The following is a 27,522-nucleotide window of genomic DNA, read 5'->3' on the forward strand; positions in this document are numbered from 1 at the left end:
TATGGATTAACATGCATTAGTTTTTTCCCCTCTTTGGATATTATAGTTCAAGACAATTATGTTACAGATCTTATCAATGAAGTTTAGTTAATATCTATGATTTTACATCAGAGAATGTTTTTGTGCTTTTCTGAGGAAACAAAAACTTTTATTTAATCTATAATTACTTCAGGTACACCATTAATTACTTTCTATCAGTTATTCTTGTTCTTTTCACCCATTTATTATTTCTCACTTGGATTTACCATAGTGGAATCAATGAATGATTTGTTGAAATATAGTGAGAAAATAAAATTAAGTGTTAAATAGCCCATTTGAATGCAATCTATTTCCAATAAATTTAGTTAAAATTCTCCTTAGTGTAGGATAACAAGCGACTGGATCCCTGTAATTTAATACAAAGTCCTCTTTGAATCACCTCAGTCCTTATAGATTTTCTTAGGCTCTCAAAAGCAAACTCCAAGATGGCTGAGTTGGAGGTCTTTTTCATGGTCCTGGGGTATCCAAGAGTATCCAAGTCATTTGGCAGAGGACTATGAATTGATTAAGTTCTGCATCATTTGTGACATCAAAATTATATATCTTTATTTAATATTTTGTGAATATAATCTTATTAATGATTTCCAGATTTTTTAACTCAGATACCATGACAGTGTTGTAAGGGGCACTCAAATCAAAATTTCTTCAGTAATTACATGCATAAAATTGTGAATTCCACCCTCACATTCCCAGTAGTATGCATTTTATATATTAAACAGTCCCTGCAGAATTTTCTGAAGACTAATGAAAAATACATATAAAGATATAGATCCCACCCTTAAGCAGCTGCTAATATTGTTGAATTTCATTTCTTTACTTTTGACATGTCATCACCTAAACAATACCTAAAAAAAGTAAGCTCTTTTTAAAGCTCTGAATGGAAAAATTTTCAATTCAACAATTCAACTACTTCTAGTATATTAGTTTGAAATCATAGTTATTAGGTTTCCTTAGTTTCCCTCTACCCCATTTTCAGTAGAAATGATTAATCACAGGATTACTACTTTTTAAAGGGAGAAAAGATAAGGTATAAGCCTATGATTATAATGATATAGGAAATCCCTAGATAAGGAAATTTTGCACAAAAAATTATTTATTTATTTTTTTGCAATTTATAATTTCAAACAATTGTCTACAGTTCTAAGAATTCTCTGGTATCATTCAGCTGTTAAGTATTAGATGGGATTTGGAACCCAGGACTTCCTGGATCTCTTGACCGAATGCATCTCTTTCTTCAGTACATCATGTCATTTCTTTTCATGTACCTGATCTCTTTTTCCTTCTATTCCAACCCTCTCCACTTTAAAAAAAAAGATGTTAATCACTGGTGTGGGAATTCCCTCCAACCACAGAATCCTGTTATAACCTAAAGTCAGAGCTGACTTAAAAGCTCAAATAAGTAATTTACACCCAGTCACATAACGACGAAGCTCCACAAAAGCAGGATGTGATTGCAGGTTTTTCTGAATTTAAGCACAATACATTTCCCCTTTTCCTTACTGTCCCTCAAAATTAAAATAAAATAAAAACCAGAAACACAGATGGAAGGGATGGTGTAGGAAAAGAATACTAAACTAATGAGGGGACCAATAACTTGATTTCAATACCATTACTAATCCTCTGGGATTTTGATTATCTACAAAATGATGGAGCTGGTCTTTCAACTCTTTATTCCAACATTCTCTGACTTGACGTTTGAAGAATAACAGAACTTTCAAAATCAATACTATTTCTCGGTTTGTTCTCAGCTTAAAATTAGTTTCAAAAACTATTAATCCTGTAGGCATTTACTTGTGCAAAATTAAAGTTTCTAAAAATAAAAACAAGGGAAACTTGGTTACTACTAAATTGAATATTGTTGTTTCCACAATGGCTTTGGTCACTGAGGCTGCAGGAGCCTCAAAAAACAAATGGGAATATTCTACATTCTCTATCTACATGTTCAAAGTAGTTGGTCCACTGAATTTTCCTAAGTACTATGTAGTAAATCATTTTCTATATTACAAACAAAATTCAGGTTCAAATTTTTATTTGTCATTTCCATGATCTTTCATCACCTGGAAGTTAAAAGCATTTATATTCCCTGTCACAAACATTCCTGACAAGGATTTTTATAAATTTGTCTTCAAGATAGCAGACATGATGTCAAGTCAAAGGATTCAGGGTGAAGGAAGTTGAAGGCAAATTGTATGAGGTATAAAATCTAAACACAATTTTCCCAGAGCTGCTTTCAATCCTATGAAAAGGAAAAAAGCAAAATAGTAAAAAAAAAAAAATTCAATAATTTTAGAGAATTATGAACACAGTAAAATGAAGAATGTGAGTCTTGGTATTGGGCAATTAAAAGTAAACACAATCTTTAAAATATTTTATAGATCAAAGAGCTCCACAAGATATTTTTTAAAATGTGTACTGTTAAATGTTTAGAATAGGGGAAAAAAAGATATGGACCAATGAAAATGTTTAGGGCTCCAATGAAGTTCCCCTAGAGAGGGTAGCATTTTGCAAAAGGAAAACAAATGAAGGCAAGTAGTAAAAATGCCCTTTAGTAAACAATAATTTTACTTTTAAAAGATGCATAAAAGATATGTTTGTAACCCCTGCCCATTCTTTTACTCTTCCTAATGAGTGATTCATTGAAATGTTGAGAGAAAATAAAGTGTCAAGTAGCTCATTTTAATGTCTATTCTAATAAAGTTAATTCAAATTATTTTCAGTATCTCTGTAATTTAATATAAAGACCTTAATTCATTTTTAATCTCCATTACTAATCTATTTGGAGAAATAAATGTTTAGATTTCATTTCTAAATCTTTCTGTTTCTTATAGCCAGGTGAGAAGAATAGCAGAAAAATCAGGTTGAGCTTAATCTAAGTTAATGAGCATTTCATAAATTTCCAATCTTTATTGGAAGACAAAGTGCAGGGGATAAGTAAGGAAAAGAATAAAGGAAATAACATCAGACATGGATTTGAGCTGGCTCAGCCTCTCTGTGATTGTTAGGCCCCAGCAGCCACTTTACACCTTATACTAACATTACCGGCTTTGAGGGATCAAGTGCTCTATAAACCTGGAGGGCCCTACAAGATGAATGTATGTTTTTACCATAAATGGGATTCATGCAATCACTATTTCCTTATGCTTAGAGACTTTATCTAGTGCAACTGCCCAAATCTGACATTCATCTATCAGATAGCAAGGTGAACCCATATTCTTCTCTCCAAATCCCACTGGTAAATGCCAGATTTAACTCCAACCTTTTGGCTTTAGAATGAATTGATCCTCATCATACATGAAACATTGGCTATCTTTGTTGTATATTGCAAGGCTTTTATATCATGTCTTTTCCTTATTCACATTATTCCCAGAATAAAAGTCACAGAAGAGATTCAGTATGTCAAATCTTTTGAAGGAAATAGTGACCCAAAATTTTAAAAAATGACTTCTAACAACATTTAGATTCCCCACAGTTGTTCTGTTAACTTCTGAATGGTCACTGTGCCTGAGCCATTCAACTTTTCTGAAATAGAGAGTACAAAGAATCAGAGATATGCCATACAGAATAAAATGGTGACCACCTTTCCTAAAAGTCATGGTAGAAAAACACTAAATTACCATTCATTTTTCATAAATAATACATTTAATATACTCCACAATCCTGAATTTTGCAAAATGTTCAAAATGTGTTACTCAAAAATACAGTCTAAATGATTTTACTCTGGAATTACTTAAATGTATGGTGGCAAGTATATAAATTATCAGGCTACCAAAAAAACATTAATGAAATGTCCCAAGACATCCATTCCCTTTTTGTAGTTTTCTTCTTGTTCTAAATTGCAGAAGAATGAAAAATGGATAATTCTTTTAAAAAATAATATAATAGTCATGGTATATGTCTCTTATCACAATATTTTAAACCTACCATTAGGTTTAATGAAAATACCTTCTTTGTGTTAAATTTTAGGACTGCCTCCCTATAGTTTATACTACCCTCCCTTTACCCATTTAGCCCCAGTTCTTGAGGTGTGTTGTGCATGTGCTCGTGAGCACGCTCTCTCTCTCTCTGTCACATACACACACACACACACACACACACGGTATCCATAAGAAGGTCAGATAGAAAAAAAAAAGATTCCACATATGCCACAATAGATCCCATTTTTGTGGTAGCAAAGAAATGAAAATGGAAAAAGGTTAAATAAACTGCAGCTCCTGAATATATGTGACTGAGACATAAGAAACAATGAATGACAAATCAAGAGAAGCTGAGGAAGACTTAAATGAAAAATGAGAGTAAGCAAATAAAGAAAACATGCACCAGACTTCTAACAATACGAACAGAAAGAACAAAAACAACCCCATGAAACTGAATAAAATGTAATTGTAATAATCAAGACTAGCCTCAAAGAAGCAATTTTAAAAATGCAATATCCTCACTTCTTTATAGAAGGGGAGGACTACAAGCATGAACTATCATATTTGACTAATGAAGACAATGGCTAGTTTTGACCAGCCTCCCCCAACTCCAGTCTTCTTTTTTTATTCTTTATTACAAGGGATGGCTTTTGCTGGGTCTGGACCATTTTTGCTGGTTCTATATAGAGGAAATATATATCTGGACATAAAAGCATTACTAAAAAACAAAAGAGATAAAAATTTTTTTAAAAAAATAAAGCAAATGAAGACTAAAGAGGTCATACCTACTTTCTTGGTTAAGAACGATTTCAAAATTTTCCTTTAAGATTTTATCAAGATGTGAATTTAGAAGTAGCTAGATAGCACAGAGGATTGAGTACTGCCCCTGAAGTCAGGAAGACCTGAGTTCAAATTTGGCCTCAGACACTTAATACTTCCTAGGTGTGCGACTTTGGCCAAGTCACTTAATCACAACTATCTCAAAAAAACAAAAACAAGGTGTAGATCTATATTATAATCTGTCAAAAAGATTCACCCAGGATTCTCAAGTGTTAAGTTCTCTCTAAATGTTTAAGTCACTTGTGTTAATAGTCAAATGAATTGCACAGGCAAGGGTGTAAGTAATATAGTCAATAACACAGAGTTCATACATATATTACTTTCCTGTTCTGCGTTGATGATGAGGAAGGAAAAAACTCAACAATTCTAGCTGCCTCAATTATTTATGAAAAGTTTGTAAAACAAAAGGAAGAAGTGGTCACCTGTGGAATGTAGAAGAACTGGGAAGCTGAAGATCCTCTATTAATTACTCTTCACCTACAATATAGACAATCTTGGCCACATGAATTCTGGGGAAATAACATAATTGTATGTTCCTCCACACTTCTGTACATTATCATGCTTAAAAGTAACAAGACTTCTTAGAGATGAATTAATTTTCATAAGAGGATGGCATAAACGTGAAAAAATGAAGGTGAGTTTCATACATAAAAAATTGTATATGGATTCAGTAGAGCTATATTTTGAAATATGGTTCTAATCATCTAAAACGTGGGAGAAGGAAAGAATTGGTGGAAATTTACAATCCAATAAACGTTATTATTAAACTGGTTTAACAGTTCTATACTGAAATATTTTTGAGTTAGGTGCATAAAGTGATAATTTTAAATTTCAAACTTTTAATTTTGCTGTATACGTGAGAAAAATTAGTTCCCCTTCAGAATTTTTTTTCTAGTGCTAAGGCTATTAAGAAATTCTTCAAATTGCACATGTTTAACCTAGATTGGATTGCTTGATATCCAGGAGAGGGGAAGGGCAATAGAGAAAAATTCAGAACACAAGGTTTTGCAAAGGTGAATGCTGAAAATTATCTGTATTTGGAAAAACAAAATACTATTAATTTTTAAAAAAGAAAAAAAAAAGAAATGCTTCACATCACATTTGAGATGACCAAAAAACTTATAAAAATGAGAAATAATTGTTAATTTAAAAATTTTAATTAAGAAACAACTATATCATAAATCCCAGTACAGGGTCTATTTCATATTTCAGGGCCAACATAGAAGGATTAATTTTCCCATAAGACTCAGTAAAAGTTTCTCTCAACACAGAAACTTCAAGGACATAAAAAAAAAAGTTTCAGTATATCATTCCACAAAGGCATATTATGACAATACTATGCTCCTTCAGGAAGGGAATTACCTTTATCATTATAAATCCTCAACACTCCCAACAGTGTGCTATTGCACATAAAAGTACTTAATATTTAATTAAGAAATGGCTTCATTAGTTTAAGAAATCATGCTCCAAAATTTACCAAAGTATCGTCAAGTTTTAATAACTTCAGCAGTCTTACAACCACACACAAAGATTTTGGGTACTTCCTATACTTCTGCTAAGCTACCATTCTTTAGCTAGAATTCAAGGCATAAAAAAAAAAAAAAATTCACTCCCACCATTAAAGGATTTAGAATTGGAAGTGATCATTTAGTTCTATTTCCTTATAACAAATTAAATAAATTATCCAAAGTTAAAAAGGTAATAAATATAGTAGAATCAAAAGTAAAACCCAAGTCTACTTACTTAAAATCAAAACAGCTCTTCCAATCAAAATTAAAACTATAAAAAATTTCAATTTTTCTGAAATAAGCATAAATTGGCATACTCAACTAAGTTTTTCTATGTAGTCAATTAGAAATGATTCAAATATGAGTCTCCAAAGAAGATACATCAATATCTTTTATCACAAGATTAGATTAAAAAAGTATCTTATTGTTTAAAGATACAAGCATTTAATTCCTTTATTTAAAAGGTTTTTTTTTTTTGCCCAATTAATATATTTTTTTTCCAATTACATATAGATAGTTTTCAACATTAACTTTTATAAGATTTTTTTTGATGAGGCACCTCAGGTTAAGTGACTCATCTAGGGTCACACAGCTAAAAAAATGATAAAGTGTCTGAGGCTGCATTTGAACTCAGGTTCTTCTGATTCCAAGGCCAGTGCCCTATCCATTGCATCCCACTCTCTGTTTCTTGATGTCACCTTTGCTCTCCTTTCTCTCTGATCTCTTTATTACTTTTCTATTGGCTCTTCATCTTCACTTGGCCCTTTAAACTTGAATATACCTCCCAATGTTTATACAAATATTGAGCATCACATGTAGTAAAACAAAATTTGATAAAGATCAATGTTAAGCCTTCTGTGTGGGTTCAAAAAAAAAAAACCCCAACTAACTTTATAAATATAAAACTGAATGGCTAGATAACAGCCGATTTAAAAAAAGTATCTGAGAATTTAGTGGAATACAAGCTCAACAAAGGTAAACAGGGAGTATACTCCTGGCTAAAGGGTGGAAAAAAACAGTTGGTCCCTTAGCTTCACCTTCATGTGGTCTCTAATGGTCCAATTGAGTGAGTGAAGCAGCAGGTGCAGAAAAAGTCAGGATGAAGCAAAAGGGATTAAATGAATCAAAAGATTAAAGATTAAAGATCTTATGGAAACAGAATGAAAAAGAATTAAACCGCTGACTGAGAAGAGACATTGATGAGTGAATTCTGAAGTCATGGACCAGGGCCAATGGAATTGAGTTGTGTCCTCAATAGAAACAGAGAAGTCAAGACATGTAGAGTTCCCGGGAAAGAAAAAGCATAGCATTTGAAATAATGTGGTTCTGAGGTGCTTATGGGAGATCAATACTATTCCTCAAATCAAAATAATTGAAATAACTTCTATCAACCTTTCCCTCTATCCCTTTATGCTTCTGAAAGAAGTTTACTCATAATGAACTTCTACTTGATAAAATTACAGTTAGTAACAATGTGAAAAATTCTAAGTACTGCTGAAGAAGACTTTTTTTTTTTGTGTAGAGGTGAATGATATAGACACTGTAATGATGGAAACACTATTTCTTAACAGGCTTTTCTAAATCATTTCCACCTTTCTCTAATTTATCTATTCCCTGCCACCCCACTTCAAAGCCCATATGATGTCTAAAAGTCCTAATTTTTCTTTCGTGATTAAAAAAAAAAAATTAGCAGCTCTTCTTATTACAATAGAAATCCTTCAATTAATGGGAGGGAGGGGAATGACATACCTTTATTTCCATATAGATATAGCTACTATATTGTTTAAAATGATTTTATAGTTATCTTCACCAAACATTCCCAGGATAATTCTAGATACACTGAACTGCTTTTTAACAACAGCAGTAACCTGGGAAAACAGCTGTTTCTTTATAGCTGCTTTTAATGACCCCTGAATGTGAAAATGTTTAGCTTCATTCTTCCTCTTAAATGATATTATTTCCTTAAAAATTAAAAAAGTTAGGATATTATCCCCAATAATAATTATGAGAATTTAAAAAAAATCTTTATTCTAAAGCCAACCTGACCAAATATTTTTGTGTATCTATTATAAGCAAGGCAGTCTCCTGAGTACTACAGGATTAGGAAAGAAATGTTCAGCTTAGATATAATATATATTATTTATAATAGTTGGCTGCTATCTCTGCAGAAAGTTTCACTGAAAAATGAAAAAATGATTTTTACCATTAAGCATCTGAATCAGTTCTCCCTATGTCTTATATAATGATAAGAATCATTATCCCAACTGATGATCCAAGGTTAGGAACAAAGGTTTCAGAGGGAGAAATTCAAGCTATTAATAGTCATAGGAAAAAACACTTTAAATCATTGGTAATGAAAGAAATTTTCAAAGCTGACAAAAAGAGAAAATGACATTGAAATGAGTATGACAAATGAAATATTGCAGAAGGGAAATAAGTACATTAATATATTGTTGATGGAACTGTGAATTAGTCTAGCCACATCTGGAAAATAATTTGAAATTTGGTCAAAATATTATCAAACTGCATATACCTTTGGCCTAGAGATACCGATACTAAATTTATACCCAAAAAAGACCAAAGAAAGAGGAAAAGAGCACACATGTCCAAAAATACTAATGGCATTGTCTTTCAATAGCAAGTAATTGTAAAATACTTTTAAGTATATTAGAGAATGTCTGAACAAGTTTTTAAAAAATTATGAACAGGAAAAATCATAATGTTACCTAAATATGTAAGAGGTTTGTGTATTTATACACAAATATATACACATACACACACACACACACACACACACACACACACACACACACACACACACACATATATGTATATATATAGAGAGAGAGAGAGCAAAAGAAAATGTCAACACTTATTTCAGAATTGGAGGATCATAGCTTTTACTCAAATTTACTTTTCTTCCTCCATATCTTTGTTATATACTTTTTTGTTCTTTCTTAAGTAGTGGATACTATAATAATGCTAACAGAATACTTCCAGTACATGAAAGCTATTTCAAACATCAATATGACAGAAAAGAAAAGGTTTAGCTGCATTAAAAAGTCAGAAAGGTAGCACCAACCCTGAATTCAGGAGGACCTGAGTTCAAATCTGACACTTAATACTTCCTAGCTGTGTGACTCTGGGCAAGTCACTTAACCTCAATTGCCTCAGGAGGAAAAAAAAGGCAGAAAAATAAAGACTGATAAATGATCTTCATCAAGCTTATTAAATTTTTTTTAATTACTTTGGAAAGCCCATAAACTTGGACATCTTAAAAAATTTCAAAAGTTAAAACTAATGGTATAGTCAATCATAGTAGAATTTATGGTGCTTAAACTAACCTACATTATTTAGCATTGACATTATAAATTACAGAATGGTAAAACTGGTTTGTCTTATTCAAAGCGCATTTTATGTACCTGTGATCACAAAAGGATCAAGAAGCTTGAAATAAATTTTAGAATTCATGATAAGTTAAAGTAAAAATCATTTTCAATTCAGATTATGATCATAAAACATCTTTAAGGGTGATATACAGTAGTTGCTATAAAATAAGTCTCTATAATCTTAAAGCATAAACACCAATTAGGATTATATTATTGGAAGTCAAGTGGTTTAGACACAAATATTCAGGAACCTTAGATCTTGTGTTGACATTCATCATGCCAGTGGAAACCATCATGAAATTCTGATCAGAGAATAAATAAATGAAATACAGTATGATGGCAAAATATCATACATTTTAGGTTCCTATCACTTAAATTTTATCTTAAATTTTCAAATTAATTTCTTTGTCCTTACATTTGAAGGAAGGGAGAGAGATAGGTCACTATTCCAAAAGAAAGTCCAAGCAACATCTTTGTGTAAGATAAATGAAAATGTATAAGTAGAGTCAAGGTAGTTAAAACAGAATATATGAGGCATAGTCAGGGGGGGAAAAGGCAATATATACATTTAAATGCATACTATAAAGCATTGGAAAGAATCTTTCCATTACAATACCAAGAAGTACCATAATATATACCCTTCAAGTACATATTATTCAAAGAATAATAAAACAGCAATCACTAATCATATACTTTCAACTAATGACAGTGTTAGCCAATTAACTTTATAACAACCCAAAGAATTGTGTGGTATTGTCACAGGAAATGAAATAAAACTTATGTTACAATCATACTTAAATGACTACGCTATAAAATATTCAAGTAACAAATAAAAATGTTATTTAGAAAATTTCAAAATACTCTTCAAGTTTAACTCTGTGTTAAAAAGCTTTATCCTCAGTATGTGATCTATAATCAGTTACATTCATAAGACCTAAAGAATTTTTAAGAAACTTTTTTGTCTTTTACTATTTCAGATGTATCCAAGATAATTTTTAGTTAATTTATTAGTAACAATTTTTGTCTAAAATTCATGATAAAATATAATTTGATGTAGAGTTTCTTTTGCTTTCTTTTGAAAATTTTTGTACACAACACAAAATAACAACACATTTATTATCTCCATTACTAAATAAAATTTCTGAGGAGGGAATAACATTTTTTTTACAACATCGCTTAACCCCTACATAGTTGTGAGGAAAAGATTTTAAAAAGTCAACATTTCAAAGATGTTTTTAGTCTCCCCTAAATGGTTTAATAAGCTGTTGACCAGTACACAAATTTTAAGTGGACTTTGTGAAAAATTGTGATAACAGTCTTATTAATGATGCAATAAAATCATACTACAAATGCCATGAGTTCAAAACTTAAAGAAAAAAAGAACACCTTGAATTAGAGCAGAAAAGACACCAGAGTATTTTCATGAGTTTCAGCAAACACACTAGAAATTCACAGACATACTGCATCTCAAAAAGTTTAAATTTAAAATTTAAAACCACAACATATGTACTTAAGCACATACTGTGGAATAAAATATACTGATTACAGAAAGGAAACAAGTGTCAGGAAGCATACTTTTCATGTCCACTTTCAGTATGAAATAAAAATTTAACATTTAATTGTTTTATTAAAGTAAGATAATATAATGAGAGAAAGACCAGTGATAGGCTTCTCCCCCCTCCAAATCTCAAATCTTGCCCTGCTGCCCAGATAGAAGTCTCTCACCTTTGTTACATTTATGAGGTCCTCAAAACTAATTGAATAATGTCTGATCTAAACCTTTGGAAAATGCACAAAAGATTATGAGGTACTGAAGAAAGCAAACAATGGATTTTACAGTACATACATTCTGGTGGAAGTCTGTTCTTTCTAAAAGCAAGTCTTTCAGTTTTCTTTCTGCTTTCTGCCAAACTAAACAGGACTCCGTAAACATACTGACGAACTGGCCTATAAAGCAGAGCAGCAGGAGGCAGGTCTTTGTTGGCTTCATCTTCAATAGAAACAGCAATTTTGATTTCACCCTTTGCATGGAAGAAAGCAGAATAATATTGCACATTTTTCATGTTGAATTAAAAAAAAACTTACAGAAATATACCGTATAATCCCTTTTAAAACATTTTTTCAATGCTAGTCTAAATTAAATGGCCATCTTAAAAGAAACCAGTACTAAAGTGTTTGATGTAGTTCATTTAGTGGTCTGTAGTCAAAAACCTGTTTTTAGAGCTTAAAATACAGTTTTCACTATTTTAGTTCTCAAATTAGGAAAGAAAAAAATCCTTTGATCAAAACACTGCAATGGCTTAGAAAAATCTTATCAGATAAGTGATCCCTTAAGGATTTCCCATTCTAAGATTATGCGATTTTAACAGATAAGAAAATTAATATACAAAACTATTTCATGAAGTTATATATTTAATTGTATAAAAATACAAGTAATAAACCTTATATTATTTAATAAGTAAGCCTACACTGCATATCTTAAAACTCAAGGGAATGACTCCCAGTTTTCTAAGAAAATAAAGAGTTTGACTAAACTTTTCTTACCTTTTCTGCACAGATTATTCTATCTTAAAAACTGACTTACCTAAAATAAACTTTTGAAATGACAATAATTTATGTCTTAATGTATTAATTCTTTTGTTATGATATAGTAAATGCTCAACAAATATGGTTGAATTCACAACAACTAGCTGCAACCTCACAAAGGCCAGGCTGGATTTCTTCATCTTCTCTCTCCCTCCCCTCCCCTCCGATCCCCTTCCCTTCCCTCCTTTCCCAACCACTGTTTTAAGATGTTCTCTAGCTAATAGAGAATAAGAGGTTCATCTTCCAAAAGGGCTCCAAAATAACTTCACTGGCTTAGGTACACTGTTTTACACCCTAGAAAGAGGCATGTTTTAGGATTTTTTGTGACTTAGGTTACCTGTGTGTTTTTTTTTTAATTAATTTTGTATTCACAATATAAGAATAAACTATCTTAGCACCATCTAACAATGGTTGATACAATAATAAATTGATTTTCCAAATACAATTTGACACCAGAAATCAATCATATGTCACATTAAACTATGAATAGGTTCTAATTCTACATGTAGTTTCATGATTACTATGATACTATTATTTATCCCCTGGGTAGTTCCAATATCCTAACTTCCCCAGCAAAGTTAAATTACTTACTATATTTTGTAAATTCTTAAACTAAAAATTCTTTAGGAAACTATCTCTTTGATATAGTCAGATGTAGACAATATCTTTGAAATGTTTTTGTCTTGGGAGGATTAGTTTTTCAACAGAAAATACCATTCCAAAAAGTTTTCAAGTATTATCTCGCTGAAAATGTTTTTACCAAGTCAATTTTCACATAGAAACAGATTTAACTCAGTACATATTTTTTGATTTGTGTTTTCCTGGATTCAAGAATGCCCTTATTTCTAAATTGCAAACTCGAATAAATAAGTTGTCTTAATGACAAACAGTAGTATCTCATAGTTTGTGAATGTTTGTCTTTAAAATAATTATGAGAATAATAAATATTAGTTAAATGCAGATGCACACAATACTATATGATTTTCTTTTGGATTTTAACAGTTATACATAAATTGAGGAGTATATACATCAACGTGTAGATCTGATTATTTTGATACAACCAGGTGATTTCAGAGAACTTGACATCTAGAAAAATACAGAGGGGAAGAGTCTGCAGCATTTATAATCGGTTGGTTCTCTAGAGGATTAAGCCCTCTTCCTTTTCCTACAGTGATCATTTAGCACTTATCCATTTCAACTTCTGTTCAAGTTCAAAAACTTTTCCATCTCAAAAATAAGATAAATTAAAAGTGATGTTGCACACATACATCTTAATCCAATAATGCAGTGAATCAGAAGCAATTACAATTTAAGGAACAAATAGAAGGCCCTGGGATAAACAGTGATAGATTGAATACCCCTGGTTTCTAATTTATAAAACTAAGCAGGACTGGCGCTCATCAGTTAAAACTACCTACAAAAATAAATCCATCTCAGAAGTCCTATGGAATTTTGTGTTTGTGTGTGTGGTTTTTTCCTATGTCAATCAAGTGCTGTCTACAAATTTCAAATGGAATTATCTTAAAATGGAAAAGAAACTTCTGACTGAAAGGTTCTCCCTACACAAAGGGAAGTAGTGTTTCTATGAAACAATTTAAAATTTACATGTTAATTAACAAACTGAATGATGAGCAAAGTTCCTTTTTTCCCTATACTATAAGGTAAGGCCTATGACTATTGCATAAAGAAAACGTGGAAATCAGTGTAAAAATTAATTGTACATAACCTTTAGAACTGGGGGGGAAAGATTTCCTAAAATTCTATACCAAAATAACATATATATGTAGATATACACTTAGAAAGATACTTAAAAATTAAAGTACATTTATGTGAAAAAGATCGCTGCATTTTCTGATTTTATGCACATTCAGCATGAAACATCCTGACTTATTACATTTCAATTAATCATTACAAAATTGTCTCCAATTAGATGAACATGTCAAAATACAGAACACATTAGCCACTTAAAAGGCAAACAATAAGTTGTACATATTAGAGACTATTTAAAATTAGAATAAAACCTCAAATTAATCTATGGAAAAAAAATTTTTAATGTAAAATCAAAATGGAAAAAACAAGAAATCCAAAGATAATTTAGGTAATATGTTGCTCTTTAAGTAGAAGAAAAATTTAAAATAGATTTTACACTAAACTGAAGAAAAAAACCCTCATATCTATAATGAAGTAATCATATCTACAACAAGTAAATAGACTGTCTTAGTGCAATAAAGTGGTAGTTAGGGAAAAATTTTTGTGCAATTTGATATGTTCCATTCCTGTTTCAGAAAAAAAAAATTTGCAGTATAGTGACATTATTTTCAGAATACACTTTGTAAAGGTACACAGAAAAACTATAATTTAAAAAAAAAAAAGAAAAAATTACCATCTATAAACCCAGTAATACTAGTGACATCTTAGATAATACCTTTGTAAGAATATGAAAGATGTAGGGATACATTAATCCCTTCTTGTGCCTGTGCTCTGCTACTCTCAATACTTCTGGTGCAACAGGAGGTAATGGAGGTGTGGTAATATCCATGTGGTTCCTGGTGGGCATTGACAAAAGGCAGGGGATTTGTGCAGTGTTGGCTTGGTTCCCTTTCCCTTCAGCTATCTGGCTTCCTGAAGAGGCAGTAGAGGAACCTTCTGCCTAGAAGAAAGAAAAGGAAAAAAACTTTAACAATCACATTACTTACACTAGAGGGTAATTTAACAATTATCAAGTTCAATCAACTCAACTTTTATAGATTGAGGGAAAAAAGTGCCAGAAGTAATATGACCCGCCTGCCATCACAAAGTGAGGCAGTGAAAGATAGCCAAGGTGGAAACCCAGGTGCCAATGCAATGCTCTTTCTGCAGTGAATTCCTTCTTTCAGTGACTTCTGAAATGTCTCGATGTACAGACAATCAATGGGTTTTGCAAACAAGGAAATTATGGAATACAGGAAATGCACCACTAGTTAAAAACTTGGGGAAAAAATGTTGAATTATAATGTGAGGGTCTATTCTCAAGGAAATAAACTCCTCATCTACCCCCATCTCAAACATACACAGTAAAACATACTGTTAGATTCTAATGCATTTCTAATAAGCTTGAAAAACAAATAGAACATTAGAAACTTAATTTCATTTTTCAAAACATAAGCTAAAAAGATAAATCAAAACTGATACTAAACAACTCATCTCCATTATCCGTGACTTAGAGAATTTAAAAAATATCTACTTAATAGATATATTATATTAATAGATATACCATACAAAAGGCATTTTGGAATATAAAGGTGAAAAGCAAAATCATCTCTGACCTCCAGGGATTTCAATTTTATTGTGAAGATGACATGAATAAAGATTAGTTATAGATAACTTAAGTAGAAAGCACTATCAACTAGGAGGAGAAAAGAAGGCTGCCTTCAACAGACAGCGGCATTTCAACAAACCCTTGGAACTCATCATTTTAAGATGAAAGATAAGGAAAGAATTAAAAATGGAAGACAGCCTGCGTAAGGACAAAGATAAAAGAAATGTAATGTTATGAATGGGTAACAGTAAGATGACCAATATGGCTACAATATAAAGAGCATGAAGGAGATTAATGTGAAATTGGGTTGGAAAGAAAGCGTCAGACAATAAGGCAAAGGAGTTAAATGGAGGGTGAAGGAGTTTGTGCTTTATCTCAGAGGCAACTGGGAGTTACTAATGATTATAGAGCAAGGAAATTATATACTCAGATCTGTACTTTAGGAAGATTATTTGGCACCTTCACGAAGGATGTATTGAAAGGGGGCGGGGGGGGGGGGGAGGAGAATGAGGTGGTGACCAGTTGAGTAGCAAAAAAGGGACAGATATTAATCTTATGGAGGTACTTGGCAACCTATGGGGCATTGAACCAGAGAGAAAAATCAAAGATGACCCAGAGTTTGTAGATTTGGGTTTCTGGGGGAAAAAAAGATGTTAACTTTAACAATAAAAAAGAAAATCTGAAGGTGAGAAAGGTTCAGGGAGGGGAAGATAATGAGTTCTGTTTTACACATACTTAGTTTGAGATTAATGCAAGATTATGCAGGTGGAAATATGGAGCAACCAGTTAGTGATGAAAGACTGAAGTTTAGGAGAATAACAAGATTACTTATATTTAAATTGGGAGACTGTTTTACTGCCACAAGGGTAATACATAGATAAAATATTAAATGTCAAAATGTTCTGGAAGAAACAGAAAGTACTAAGCAACTATTTTATACATGTTTGATCCTTCTTCAAACCAAGAGATTAGAAGTGAAGTTCTAAATTGAGCAACTTGCAAGATCACGAACATCCTAAGTAGTAGAACCACTTTTTATATTCTGGCCTTCAGATTCCAAATGCATTGCTCTTTCCTCTATAACTACTCCATCTCTGTGATCTGTTTTAAGTTAATTCAAACTTTTTTCTTTTGCCTTTTAAAAATTTTAGATGAAATAAATGGGTCCTATATTGGCAAATTTATGGTCCAGCCAACTGTGCAGGAGTAAAGTCAAGAACTGAGTTGATGAAGAATATCTAATTATAAGCTACCTTATGTAGGCATGACCCTATGGTAGAATCTAGAGAAGATGCAAAGTTGACAAGACACGATCCTTGATCTTGTGTAGCATTTAACTTACTAGTGAGAATACAAATACAGATAATAATAACATACTTCATTTAAAGTATATTAGAAAATTGTTAAAACAAAGTGTTAGGTGAAATTCACAGGTGATGAGCTGTTAGTTACTGAATTAGAAAGGCTTCTTATACAAGAGTGTGTTTCAGTTTTTCTTTTAAAAGAACAGTTAAGATATTAATGAAGCAAAAAAAGGGAGAGCTAATATGGCATTCCAAGTCTAGAGAACAATATGAGTCAAGGTGGGAAGTACATTGTCAATATAAGAGTATGCCAATCTGATTAGAAGGTAGAGTGTAACAATATAAAATAACTTTTGAAAAAGTAAGGTAACAATAGGGAATCATGAAGAACAAAGGATCAAAGAGTAAAGTGGAAGAGAAAATAATAGTCTAGAAAATTAGGAAATTAAGGCCTAGAGGAATAAATGATTTGCCCAAGGTCACAGGCAGTAAAAGTAGAACAGCAAGGATCTGAACCTATGTCTCCAAATCCAATGTTAATGTTGTTATTCATCACATTAAAATTTCAATATAAATAACATAACATTCTTCTGGCAGTGATATAAAAGATGTGTTCAAAGGGGAAAATAAGAGATGTGGTTGACAATAAGAGCCAGTACTAGGTCACAGCAAAGGAAAAAGGGCAGAGGGGTGCAAGATATAGCAGAAGTAAACTTGTAAGGACTTGGTAATTGATTGGATACAAAAGGTAAGAAATCAGAAGAGATAATAAAAATCTCCTCAATTTTAATATTACTAAGGAAAAGTTTTCTTGTTAAGCTAATTACAAATATGCATTCATTTGCTTTGAAAGTTTAAGAACTTTTATAATTAAAGGAAAAAAAAAATCTACATATGCTACCTTTGTTTGGTCTCCTGGATCTCCACGTGCTTGAGTTTCTGACTGGTTTCCTGTCTTTTCCCAGCCAACTTTGTTCCCACTGACATGGCTGAATACAAAAGGAAGATTAAAGGTCAAATCTCTTTATAACAAAGAGTTCATTATAGCAAAAATGTCACACGATTTCATCTATGAATCCATAGTACTGGCACCTTACTATTTCAAGAAAAGAATAGATAATAACTCAGTGAAATTAATATAAGCACTACTAACATCACATCTTTGCTGCTAGGCTTAAAAGGAAATACTGAACATTTATAATTTCTAATTTGATAAATATTTATTAAGTATTTATAAACAATTGGTGGTGTGATAATAACTGCAGGATAGCAAATACAGTTTCTATCCTCACTATCCCATCAAGATAAAATTAGGAAGCATTCAATAAAAAAGGATAAGTGCTAAAAGATAATAAATGTTGTGGAAGTTCAAAGAAGGGACAATATGGGAATCCACTTTGGAGAAACAGAAGCCTCAGTTTTGTCTTCTAGAGAAGCCAGCATAAGGAGGGGGAAAAAAAAAGAAGAAAGACACTGAAAGTGGGTAGAACAATAAAAGACTTAGAGAAAAAGAAAAAACAAAACAAAACCCCACCATCTGTTTGCAGAAAGGAGCCCTCTCTTTTCAGTTTCCTGCTGATGTGGCTGTCACTGAGCAAGAGTACCTCCTTGGCAATGAAGCACTCCCAATACGTTTGAACCATTTTTCTCTGCCACATTTGGAAAAAGAAAGGAAGCAGGCAGAAGTGGGAGTGTAGTACATGGGGTAAAAGGGAAAGAGAAAGAGAAAGAGGGAGGGAGGCAGTGAACTAAAATTTGAGATGGACCATTAATGAAGAATTCATAAAAATCTACTTTTATATTTTTCAGAAAGTCTACTGGAGCATAGTAACCTATTGTTTGAGAAAGCTTTGAAGACAAGAACTCATTTGACAAAAACTGCTGGGGAAAGCTGGAAAAGCAGTCTGGCAAAAACTAGACATAGACCAACATTTCATTCCATATACCAAGAGAAGGTCAAAATGGGCACATGACTTAGACATAAAGGGAGATCTCATAAACAAATAAGGGTAGCACAGAAAAAATTAACAGATAGATTTACAAATATGGATGAGTTTACAACCAAGTAAGAGATAGAGGATCACAGATTATAAAATGTATAATTCTGATTACATGAATTTAAAAGGTTTTTGCATAAATAAAACTAATATAACCAAAATTAGAAGAAAAGCAAGAAACCGGAAAAAGTTTTATAAGCAAGTTTTTGTGATAAATGTTACATTTCTCAATTATAGAGAATTGAGTCAAATTTGTAAAAACAAAAGCCATTCCCCAATTGATAGTCAAAGGATATGAAAAGGCAGTTTTCAGAATAAATCACAGCAAATGAAAAAAATGGATAAATAGAAATTAAATAACTCAGACATCCCTTCAGATGCCATCAGATTGGCTAAGATGATAAGAAAAAAAAAACTGACAGAGGGGGATGTAGGAAAAAGGTACACTAATGCATTGGTAGTGGAGTTGTAAACGGATCCATTCTGGAAAACTTTTTGCAAGTATGCCCAGAGTTATAAGCATACCCTTTGTATCCACTATCAGATTTATATCCTAAAGAGATCAAAGAAAAAGTGAAAGAAGCTACATATACAATAATAATTATAATCACAGCTCTTTTTGTAGTGGGAAAGAATGAGTAACTGAAAGGATGCCCATCAACTGGGGAATGGTTGAACAAATTATGTTATGGGACTATGATAGGACACAACTGTGCTATAAGAAATGATGAAGGGATGGTTTCAGACAAGCCTAGGAAGACCTTTATGAACTCATATATAAGATAAAGTGAGTAAAATCAAGAGAACAACACACACAGCAGATTTAGATAAATCAATATAATGATCTGTGACAATTCCAAACGTTTCATGATAAAAAATGCTATCTACCTCCAAAAAGAGAACTGTTGGACTCTGAGTGCAATTGGAAGATATTTTTTCCTCTATTTTTCTTCCTTTGCCCCCATTTCCACAAAATTGCTAATATAGAAATATGCATTATTTCATACATTGGATAGGTATCATATTTTTTGCCTTCTCAATTACATGGGGAAGAGGGTAGATAGAGGGAAAGAAATTGGAAGTAAAAATAAAAGTTTTTAAAATGTCAAAGAAAAATTTTCAGAAAAAAAAAAGATGTAGTACTATAGAAATTTCTTTTCTAAGATATGTTCTTTCAAAAATGACAAAAACAGCATTTAAAAAAAAAGCAAACAGCTTCTGTTGACCTAAGTACAGTATAGAAAATTTGTAAAATGAAAAATAGGTAAGTAGATATCAGAAATGATTTTTAATGGAAATTCTTAAATATTAGGAAAGTAAAAATTTTTGCCACTAAACAATGCTCTATTTGAAAAACAAAAAAAAAAGCAATACTATTATTTTCACTCCCCTAAACTTCAACTTGGCCTAGAGACAAATTACAAAGCTTTCATTTGAAATCTTGCAACATAGTATAGTGCAAAGAGCAGTATAGTGGGAAGTTGGGAGATGTGGATTTGTTTTTTCATAAGATCATATAACTAGAGTCAGAAGGGAGCTCAGGGAGGTTGTGCTCAGTCATGACTAACATAACAAGCTGCATTCCATCAGTCTTCAAACCTTGATAGACATGTAAAATGAAAAGATAAAACTGGGTCAACTATGGTCCCACTAGGTATCTTTAAAAAAATTTGTTTTGCTTTTCGCTTTTATATATCACCTTCATTTCCCTATTCAGTTTTCCCTCCTCCCATAACTAGTCATTCCTTTTAACAAAGGATAAAAATGAAAGAGGGCAGAAAATTAAAAAAAAAAAAAAAAAAAAGAAGGGGAATTCCATTAAACCAAATCTCACAGTACATGCCATATTCTAAAACCAAGGGAGAGAAGTCCACTTTCTTCTCTCTCCTCTGGTTCTAGGACTGGCTTACATAAATACACAACATACAGTTGTTTTGTTGTTGTTCTTTTCAATTATATGATAGTCACTCTGAACTGTTTTCTTAATTCTGTTTCCTTCAATTTGCATTAATTGACAGAAAGCATTGCCCATACCACCAACTGCCAATTGGAATAGTCTCTAAAGATTCCCAAACTAGGAAACATAGAGAAAATTTAGAACTTTGTGATTTATTTAATAGAAATGACATTGCCAGTCTTTCTACATTCATGCACCAGATGGTTATGTCATACAGATTATGTGAGGTTAATCTTGGGGTGAGTGTAAGAGTTACACATCAGGGAGGTAACAGTGCTACTCTCACCTTTATTTGCTTTCAATACACTTCAATATATCAATGGATTATCACATTATCTTGTTTAATTAAACTAAAAACATTCATTGATTGAAAAAGGGTTTTTTAAATAAACATAGCACATGAATGTAAAGAAATATTACTGTGCTATAAGAAAGAATTAATATGATATAGAGAAATGTGAGAAAATACACACGATCGAATAAAGAATGAAGCAAAGCCAAGCAAACAATACTCATAATGACTACAAGAATGTAACAGGAAAAAGGAACCACAAAACAATCAAAACTGAATAGTGTAAAATTACAAAGAACACACAGTCCCAAAGTAAGAGGGCCACAGCTCTGGAACACTGCATATATTTTCAGACTTTGGGATAGATGTTCTCCTCCCTCCTTCTTATGCTTTTTCTATAAAAAATATTACTTGCTATATGGAAGGAATGAGGGAGAAAAATACTGGGAGGAATTCAGGTGATTTAAAAAAAAGATATTCATAAAATTCATTTAAAAGCATAATAAATCACACTGATGACTAAAATCATTACTATTTAATAATTTAATAAGAACAAAAAGCTTTTATAACATTATTACATTTTTTCAACAGTGCTATCCTTTTTATTTCTGTTATTTTTCAATGCATATACTGGCACAACATTCCAAATCTAGAATTATAAATAAACAAATACTGGAGGTACATGCCTGAACATTTTTAGGGATGGGATGAGATGAGAAGACAAGGCCAAGACAAGAGCAAATCTTTACTATGTGCCAAGCACTCTACTAAGTGCTGGGGATTAGGGATACAAATACAAAGGGAAAAAAAAAAGAGAGAGAGAGAAGTCCCTCAAATAGCTTACATTATAATGGTGGAAATCAACACACAAAAGGGACCTGAAAAGTTATTGGCAAAGGTATGAGGCTTAAATTTGGATCCTTCATGCAAATGAAGGCACAGGAAGGCACTCACTAATGGGAGAGAGGGGCCAACATGATGTCTGGATGACAATTCATAAATATTTAATTAAACACCTAGCACTAAATGTTAGGCATAGTGATAATGCTAAGGGATATACAAAAAGATACAAGCCAGTTCCTAATCTAAAGAAGTCCACAAAAAAAAATGTAAATAACTATATTCAACCAAGTTATCTATATACAGGATAAATTAGAAATAGTCAATTGAGAAAAGGCACTAGAATTAGGAGGGATTGGGAAAGGCTTCCAATAAAAGGCAGAATTTTAGCCGAGGACTGAAGGAATCTGGGGAGGCCAGAAGGTAGAGAGGAGAGAGGATTCCAGGGATAAGAACAGTCAATAAAAATGCTTCTAAAAAGAAAAGCACTCACTATTTGACAAAAACTGGTGGGAAACCTGGAAAACAGTATGGGCAGAAACTAGGCATAGACTCACTCTGTATGCCAAGGTATATTGCATAGAAATAATATATAAGATTAAAATGGGTACATGATTTAGACATAGAGAGAGGAATACTTTATGTTAGAACTATGGAGAAGAATGTTCTCTTTTGTTTTGCTTTATTTTATTTTGTGTTTCTTTTTATTTCTTACTGTTTTTTCAAATAAAATAAATTAAAAAAAAAAGAACTATGGAGAAGGGAAGAATTTATGAACAAACAAGAGATAGAGAACACTAAGAAATGACTAATGTGGAAATATGTTTAACATGAATGTGCAGTTAACGTGACTGCTCTCTTGGGAAAGGGGGAGGAGAAGAAAAGAGAGGAACATGGAACTTGAAAATATAAAAATGAAATGTTTAAAACTATCTTTTCCTGTAATTCCCCTCTCCTCCCAAAAATACTATCCAGTAGGGGAAAAACCTCCCCTACTTGGTTCTGCATTTAGCACTCTTCCCAATCAGCCTTAATAATACGCCACTCTCTTCAGGCGCTCCTGTTCCTCCTAGAGAACATGCCTTTTGCTGGATGCTTTTGTACAAACTATCCCTCTGCACCTGGAATGCACTTTTCTTCTCAGAATTCCTACATCATTTTAAAACTCAGATCAAATGGCATATATTGCATGTGTTCTTTACTGATCAAACCAGTTTCTCTTCTAAAAGTTTCCTCGTATTTATTTCAGACATTTAGCTGTGGACTGGTTGTCTTGTCCTGTAGAATGTAAGCTACTTGAGGATAGGGCCTGTTTTCTGTCGTTTTACCAACACATAGCACAAAACTTGACGTACATTTGGAACTTAAATTCTTTCCCATAGCACAAATTATATTCATATGCCATCATTTGCTTAGCTATTTCCTATTCACTGGTCACCAGTTTATGTTCATTTCTTGGTCAGAATAGAAAGTACTCTGAATATTTTAGTGTATTTTTCTTTTGTTGTCATGTTCTCACATCTCAGAAATAAAAGGCTAGAGATCTTTTATTTTCATGAAATACTTTCCAAATAACTACACACCAAATTACAAAATAAAAGATAAATTATAGTTCCTAACTGACCAGAAAGCTCAAAGACAATAAAGTCATCTCTGAGACACTAAAGCCATCTTATATAGTTCATAAAGACTCTAGGATTGTAGAGGGAACACTTCCACTTTATTTTACTCTGATTGGACGATATCTGGATGACTGTATTCAGCTTTGGGTATCACACTTTAAGAAACACACTGATCAGCTGAAGAATGTGGAGGATGAATGAATGGAAAAATATTTACAAAACGCTGATTAAGCAGTAAGGAAAGCAAAGACTCCACAGCTTCAGGCAATTAACATCTAAAGCAGGGGATGGCGGCCAGGAGGGACTGTTGGAACGACAGTAACAAAGGCCATGAGGGAGACCACATTTATTAGTCCATGGGTCCAGAACTTGATGAAGTGAGTGGGGAAAAAAGGAGGGGAAAAGGGTACAGAGGGCTTCTGAAGAGGCTACAGGAAAGATGAGTTAACAGGGTGAATAAATATGGTTAAGATTTTCCTGAAAAAATGTTGTACAAGAGGCAAGATCTCTGGGAAAGGCCTCAAGTTCACATCATATGAACAGTAATTGAATGAAATGGAAATTTTCTTTCTATAAGACATTTAAGGAAGTGACAGTTGTCTTTAATAATAGTCAATTCAACTTAATAAGCATTTATTAAGTAACTACCATGTGCCAGATATTATGCCAATCCTATAAATATTTGAAAGGCTATTAAATAGAAAAAAAGCATTTGCCTTATTGTGCTTGCCTTAGGGGACAATGCCAAAAGTAATGGAAAAGGTGCTAAAGAGGAACATTTAGGCTTCATGTAATGAAAAAGTGGCATTTCCTAGAAGGGTAAAAAGCTAGGCAAAGAAATCTTTGAAAAAAACTTAATGATCATTTTAAAACATATGTTGTAGGAGAGATTTTTGTTCGGTTACAAATTAGACAGGCCTTCTGACCCTGACCTTTGATTCTACATTTGTGCCCCTTTGTAGTCTGACAGAATCTGGGTTTCAATTTCCTATAATTAGAGCCCATTTTCCTGTAGCCATAATCTAAGATTCACAGAAATAGTTTCCTTTAAGAAACACTAATCAAAATCATGTTATGTCTTGAACTTGAACTTATAAACAGAACTTGAAGAACTGATTTTTTAAACAGTATGGATTAGTTCCATTTCACACCCAGAGATTCAATGTTCATTTATCAAATATATATTATCATAGCAAACATATATTATTAATCTTTGTAATTGAATCTTTAATCAAAAACACTATGTCCAATAGCTGGAATATTTTGACTACAAATGCTTCCAGCTAACTTGAGAATTTAAAGGGATCCCATACAAGAGTGAAAATTCACCATTTAACTCATTACTTACTTTGTAGCTCCTCCATTGCCTTCATCATTATCAGATGATGATGATGTTGAAGAGGGAGGAAAATAGGCTGAATCCACATGGTTAGGGCTGCCACTCTGAGCTGGATTTATTGGAGAGGATCGTTCATACAATGGAGTATGTTTTCCTTCATGAGGAATGTTACTATAGTTGTTCTGCTCAGACAAATTTTTTCCACTTGTTTCCAAGGTGATAGTCGGCTCAGAGAGGCTATATGGGTATGGACCCTGACCTGGAGCACCACCTGGGCTAGACATCTGCTGGGCCTAGAACAAAATGGTCTCTTTTAAATACAGGTAATAAAAAAAAATAAATGGATACTGTCAGACTCCAGTAAGTAAAAGATTGTTTTATCCTGTGAAAGAATTTTTAGTTGATTTTTAACACTATATGATAGTCTATTCTTTTCCAAATATTCAGTTTAAGAAGACTTTAAGAATGATTTCTGTATACATTTGAATCTCAACACATACATATTCCTTAGAATAGGCAATACAAGTTACTAACAGAATTAAAAGCATACTTACAACAGGTTTTGCTTGTATAGAGGTCTGTGGAATGTTAAGCATCTGAGGGGGAACATACGGTGGCACTATCCCAGGCATTCCAAACTGATTTGGTCTGGCTGTTTCATCAGAAAGAGAAGAAAAGAACAAAACAAAAGTGAATAGAAGTACATTTTCCCACAGAACCTACTTCAGAAATGCTAACGTCCAGTACACTTACCCATTTTTCATTTGCCTACTTGTGACATCTCTCATTTCATCACCGTTAAACTTTCCCATTACCACAGAACTATTTAGAAAACTATTTAACAACAAAAACTGAAAAAATCTCAATTTTATTGAAAACCTCAATATATTTTTACATGGAACGATGTGAGAAAAGTTTTATTTTTCAGTAACAGTACAGTAGTTATTTTGACCATTTCTCTTCCTTTAATCTTTTCTCTCTTTAATTTTTTTAAAAAAAATTTCACTTTATCTTCGTTCTATTTCTTTTGATACTTAATAATAATAATTCTGAGCAAAACAATCTTCATACATTAGAATTCAAATGGAGAAGTTCTCCAAAAGAAAGTCAGAATAAGTAATTTTCTTATTATGCTCTGCATGAATAGGCTAGAACACTAAGAAGCTTGCTCTTTTTTTCCTTGAAAATTAATTTACAAACCAGTACTACAGTTATCATATAATCCTTATTATTTTCAGGCTAACTGGCAAAGCTCAGGAACCTGAGCCCAGAAGAAAGTCAGATGAAGAATGGCTCAACAGAGATCAAGATAAAAAAGACAAACAAAGGCAAGAATTCTGCACAGAAAACACAAAGTAGTGCCAGAATAGGTAAAATAAAATCAAGAATTTCAGCTGATACAGCAACTCAATTTGAAAAGGCCAAGGAAAAACTCAATACTAAAAAAGTTATTCCTTCTAATAGAATCCATTATGCTCCTGGCAAACTAGGACTTAAGTTCATGTATAAAATGGATGGCATTATAAAAATAGAAATGGAATTAAAATGTAATTTTTGTTAAAGCAATAATTACATATTTCTCATATGGACTAGACAGCCATTCTGTTTATCTAATGTTACATGCTGTAATTATAATTCAAAAACATTATATATTCACAGAATGAATTAAAAGAAGTCATAAAAATAAATTTGAGTTCTCTGCTTTATACCACCATTCCTGAAGCCTTATGAATCACTTCCTTCACCTGCCTCCTTAATTTACTACTTCAAGAATCTGTCATTCCACTGACATGGCTACTCCCTCCACAGACAAAGATCAAAAACTTTATATAACTTACAAGAGAGTCCTCAAGAATTTCTGTAGCAAAACAATCTATGGTCATGAACCACTCAGAAGTGAGTCAGACGGACCTTCCGACAACAGACAAAAAACTTCTTCACCGCCAGGTCTCTACTCAAAATCTTTCCTGCTTAGCTTAGTGGAACTGAGTAATACAGCACTTGAGCTCCATAGAAGACAGTGTTGGTAAATCCTAGGTTACCATGAGGCAATAACAACATTCTTTTGCAAATGCCAAAGCAAATGAACAAAACAAACACCAACTCTGTATAACTTGTTTAAATAATGACTCTTACGAATATGTAATAGAATACTATTGTCCTATAAAAAATGAGGAACAAGGTAATTTTAGAAAAGTTTAGAAAGATTTACATGAACTGATGCTGAGTGAAGTAAATAGAAACCAGGAGAAAACCATACATATTAACAGCAAGATTGTGTGATGATCAACTATGATAGACTTGGCTCTTCTCAGCAATACAATGATCCACGATAATTCCAACAGATTTAAAAGGACTGAAACTGCCATCTGCATCCAGAGGAAGAACTACAGAGACTGAATGCAGAGCAAAGGTAACTATTTTTGCTTTTTTTGGGGGGGTTGTTTTTTTCTTTCTTGTAGTTTTTCCCTTTTGTTTTGACTTTTTTCTTTTATAACATGACTATTATGGAAATATTTAAAATAATTATACATGTATAACCTATATCAGATTTCTTACAATCTTGGAGAGGGGGAGGGAAATTTGGAACTCAAAAT

General features: G+C 32.4%; 1 protein-coding gene across 2 annotated transcripts in view; it reads right to left on the reverse strand.

The window, feature by feature from the left end:
• FAM120A (family with sequence similarity 120A) overlaps positions 1–27,522 on the reverse strand; it is a 147,733-nt gene that overhangs the window by 44,736 nt on the left and 75,475 nt on the right. For both annotated transcript variants that reach the window (XM_051983906.1, XM_051983899.1), the window contains exons 6-10: positions 25,480–25,577; positions 24,935–25,218; positions 17,780–17,867; positions 14,702–14,926; positions 11,537–11,711 (exon numbers count right to left, since the gene is read on the reverse strand). In XM_051983906.1, the coding sequence (XP_051839866.1) occupies positions 11,537–11,711; positions 14,702–14,926; positions 17,780–17,867; positions 24,935–25,218; positions 25,480–25,577 (870 nt within the window). The remainder of the gene's footprint in view (positions 1–11,536; positions 11,712–14,701; positions 14,927–17,779; positions 17,868–24,934; positions 25,219–25,479; positions 25,578–27,522) is intronic.

This window comes from Antechinus flavipes, chromosome 1 (assembly GCF_016432865.1).
Source record: "Antechinus flavipes isolate AdamAnt ecotype Samford, QLD, Australia chromosome 1, AdamAnt_v2, whole genome shotgun sequence".
NCBI classification, from domain to species: domain Eukaryota; kingdom Metazoa; phylum Chordata; class Mammalia; order Dasyuromorphia; family Dasyuridae; genus Antechinus; species Antechinus flavipes.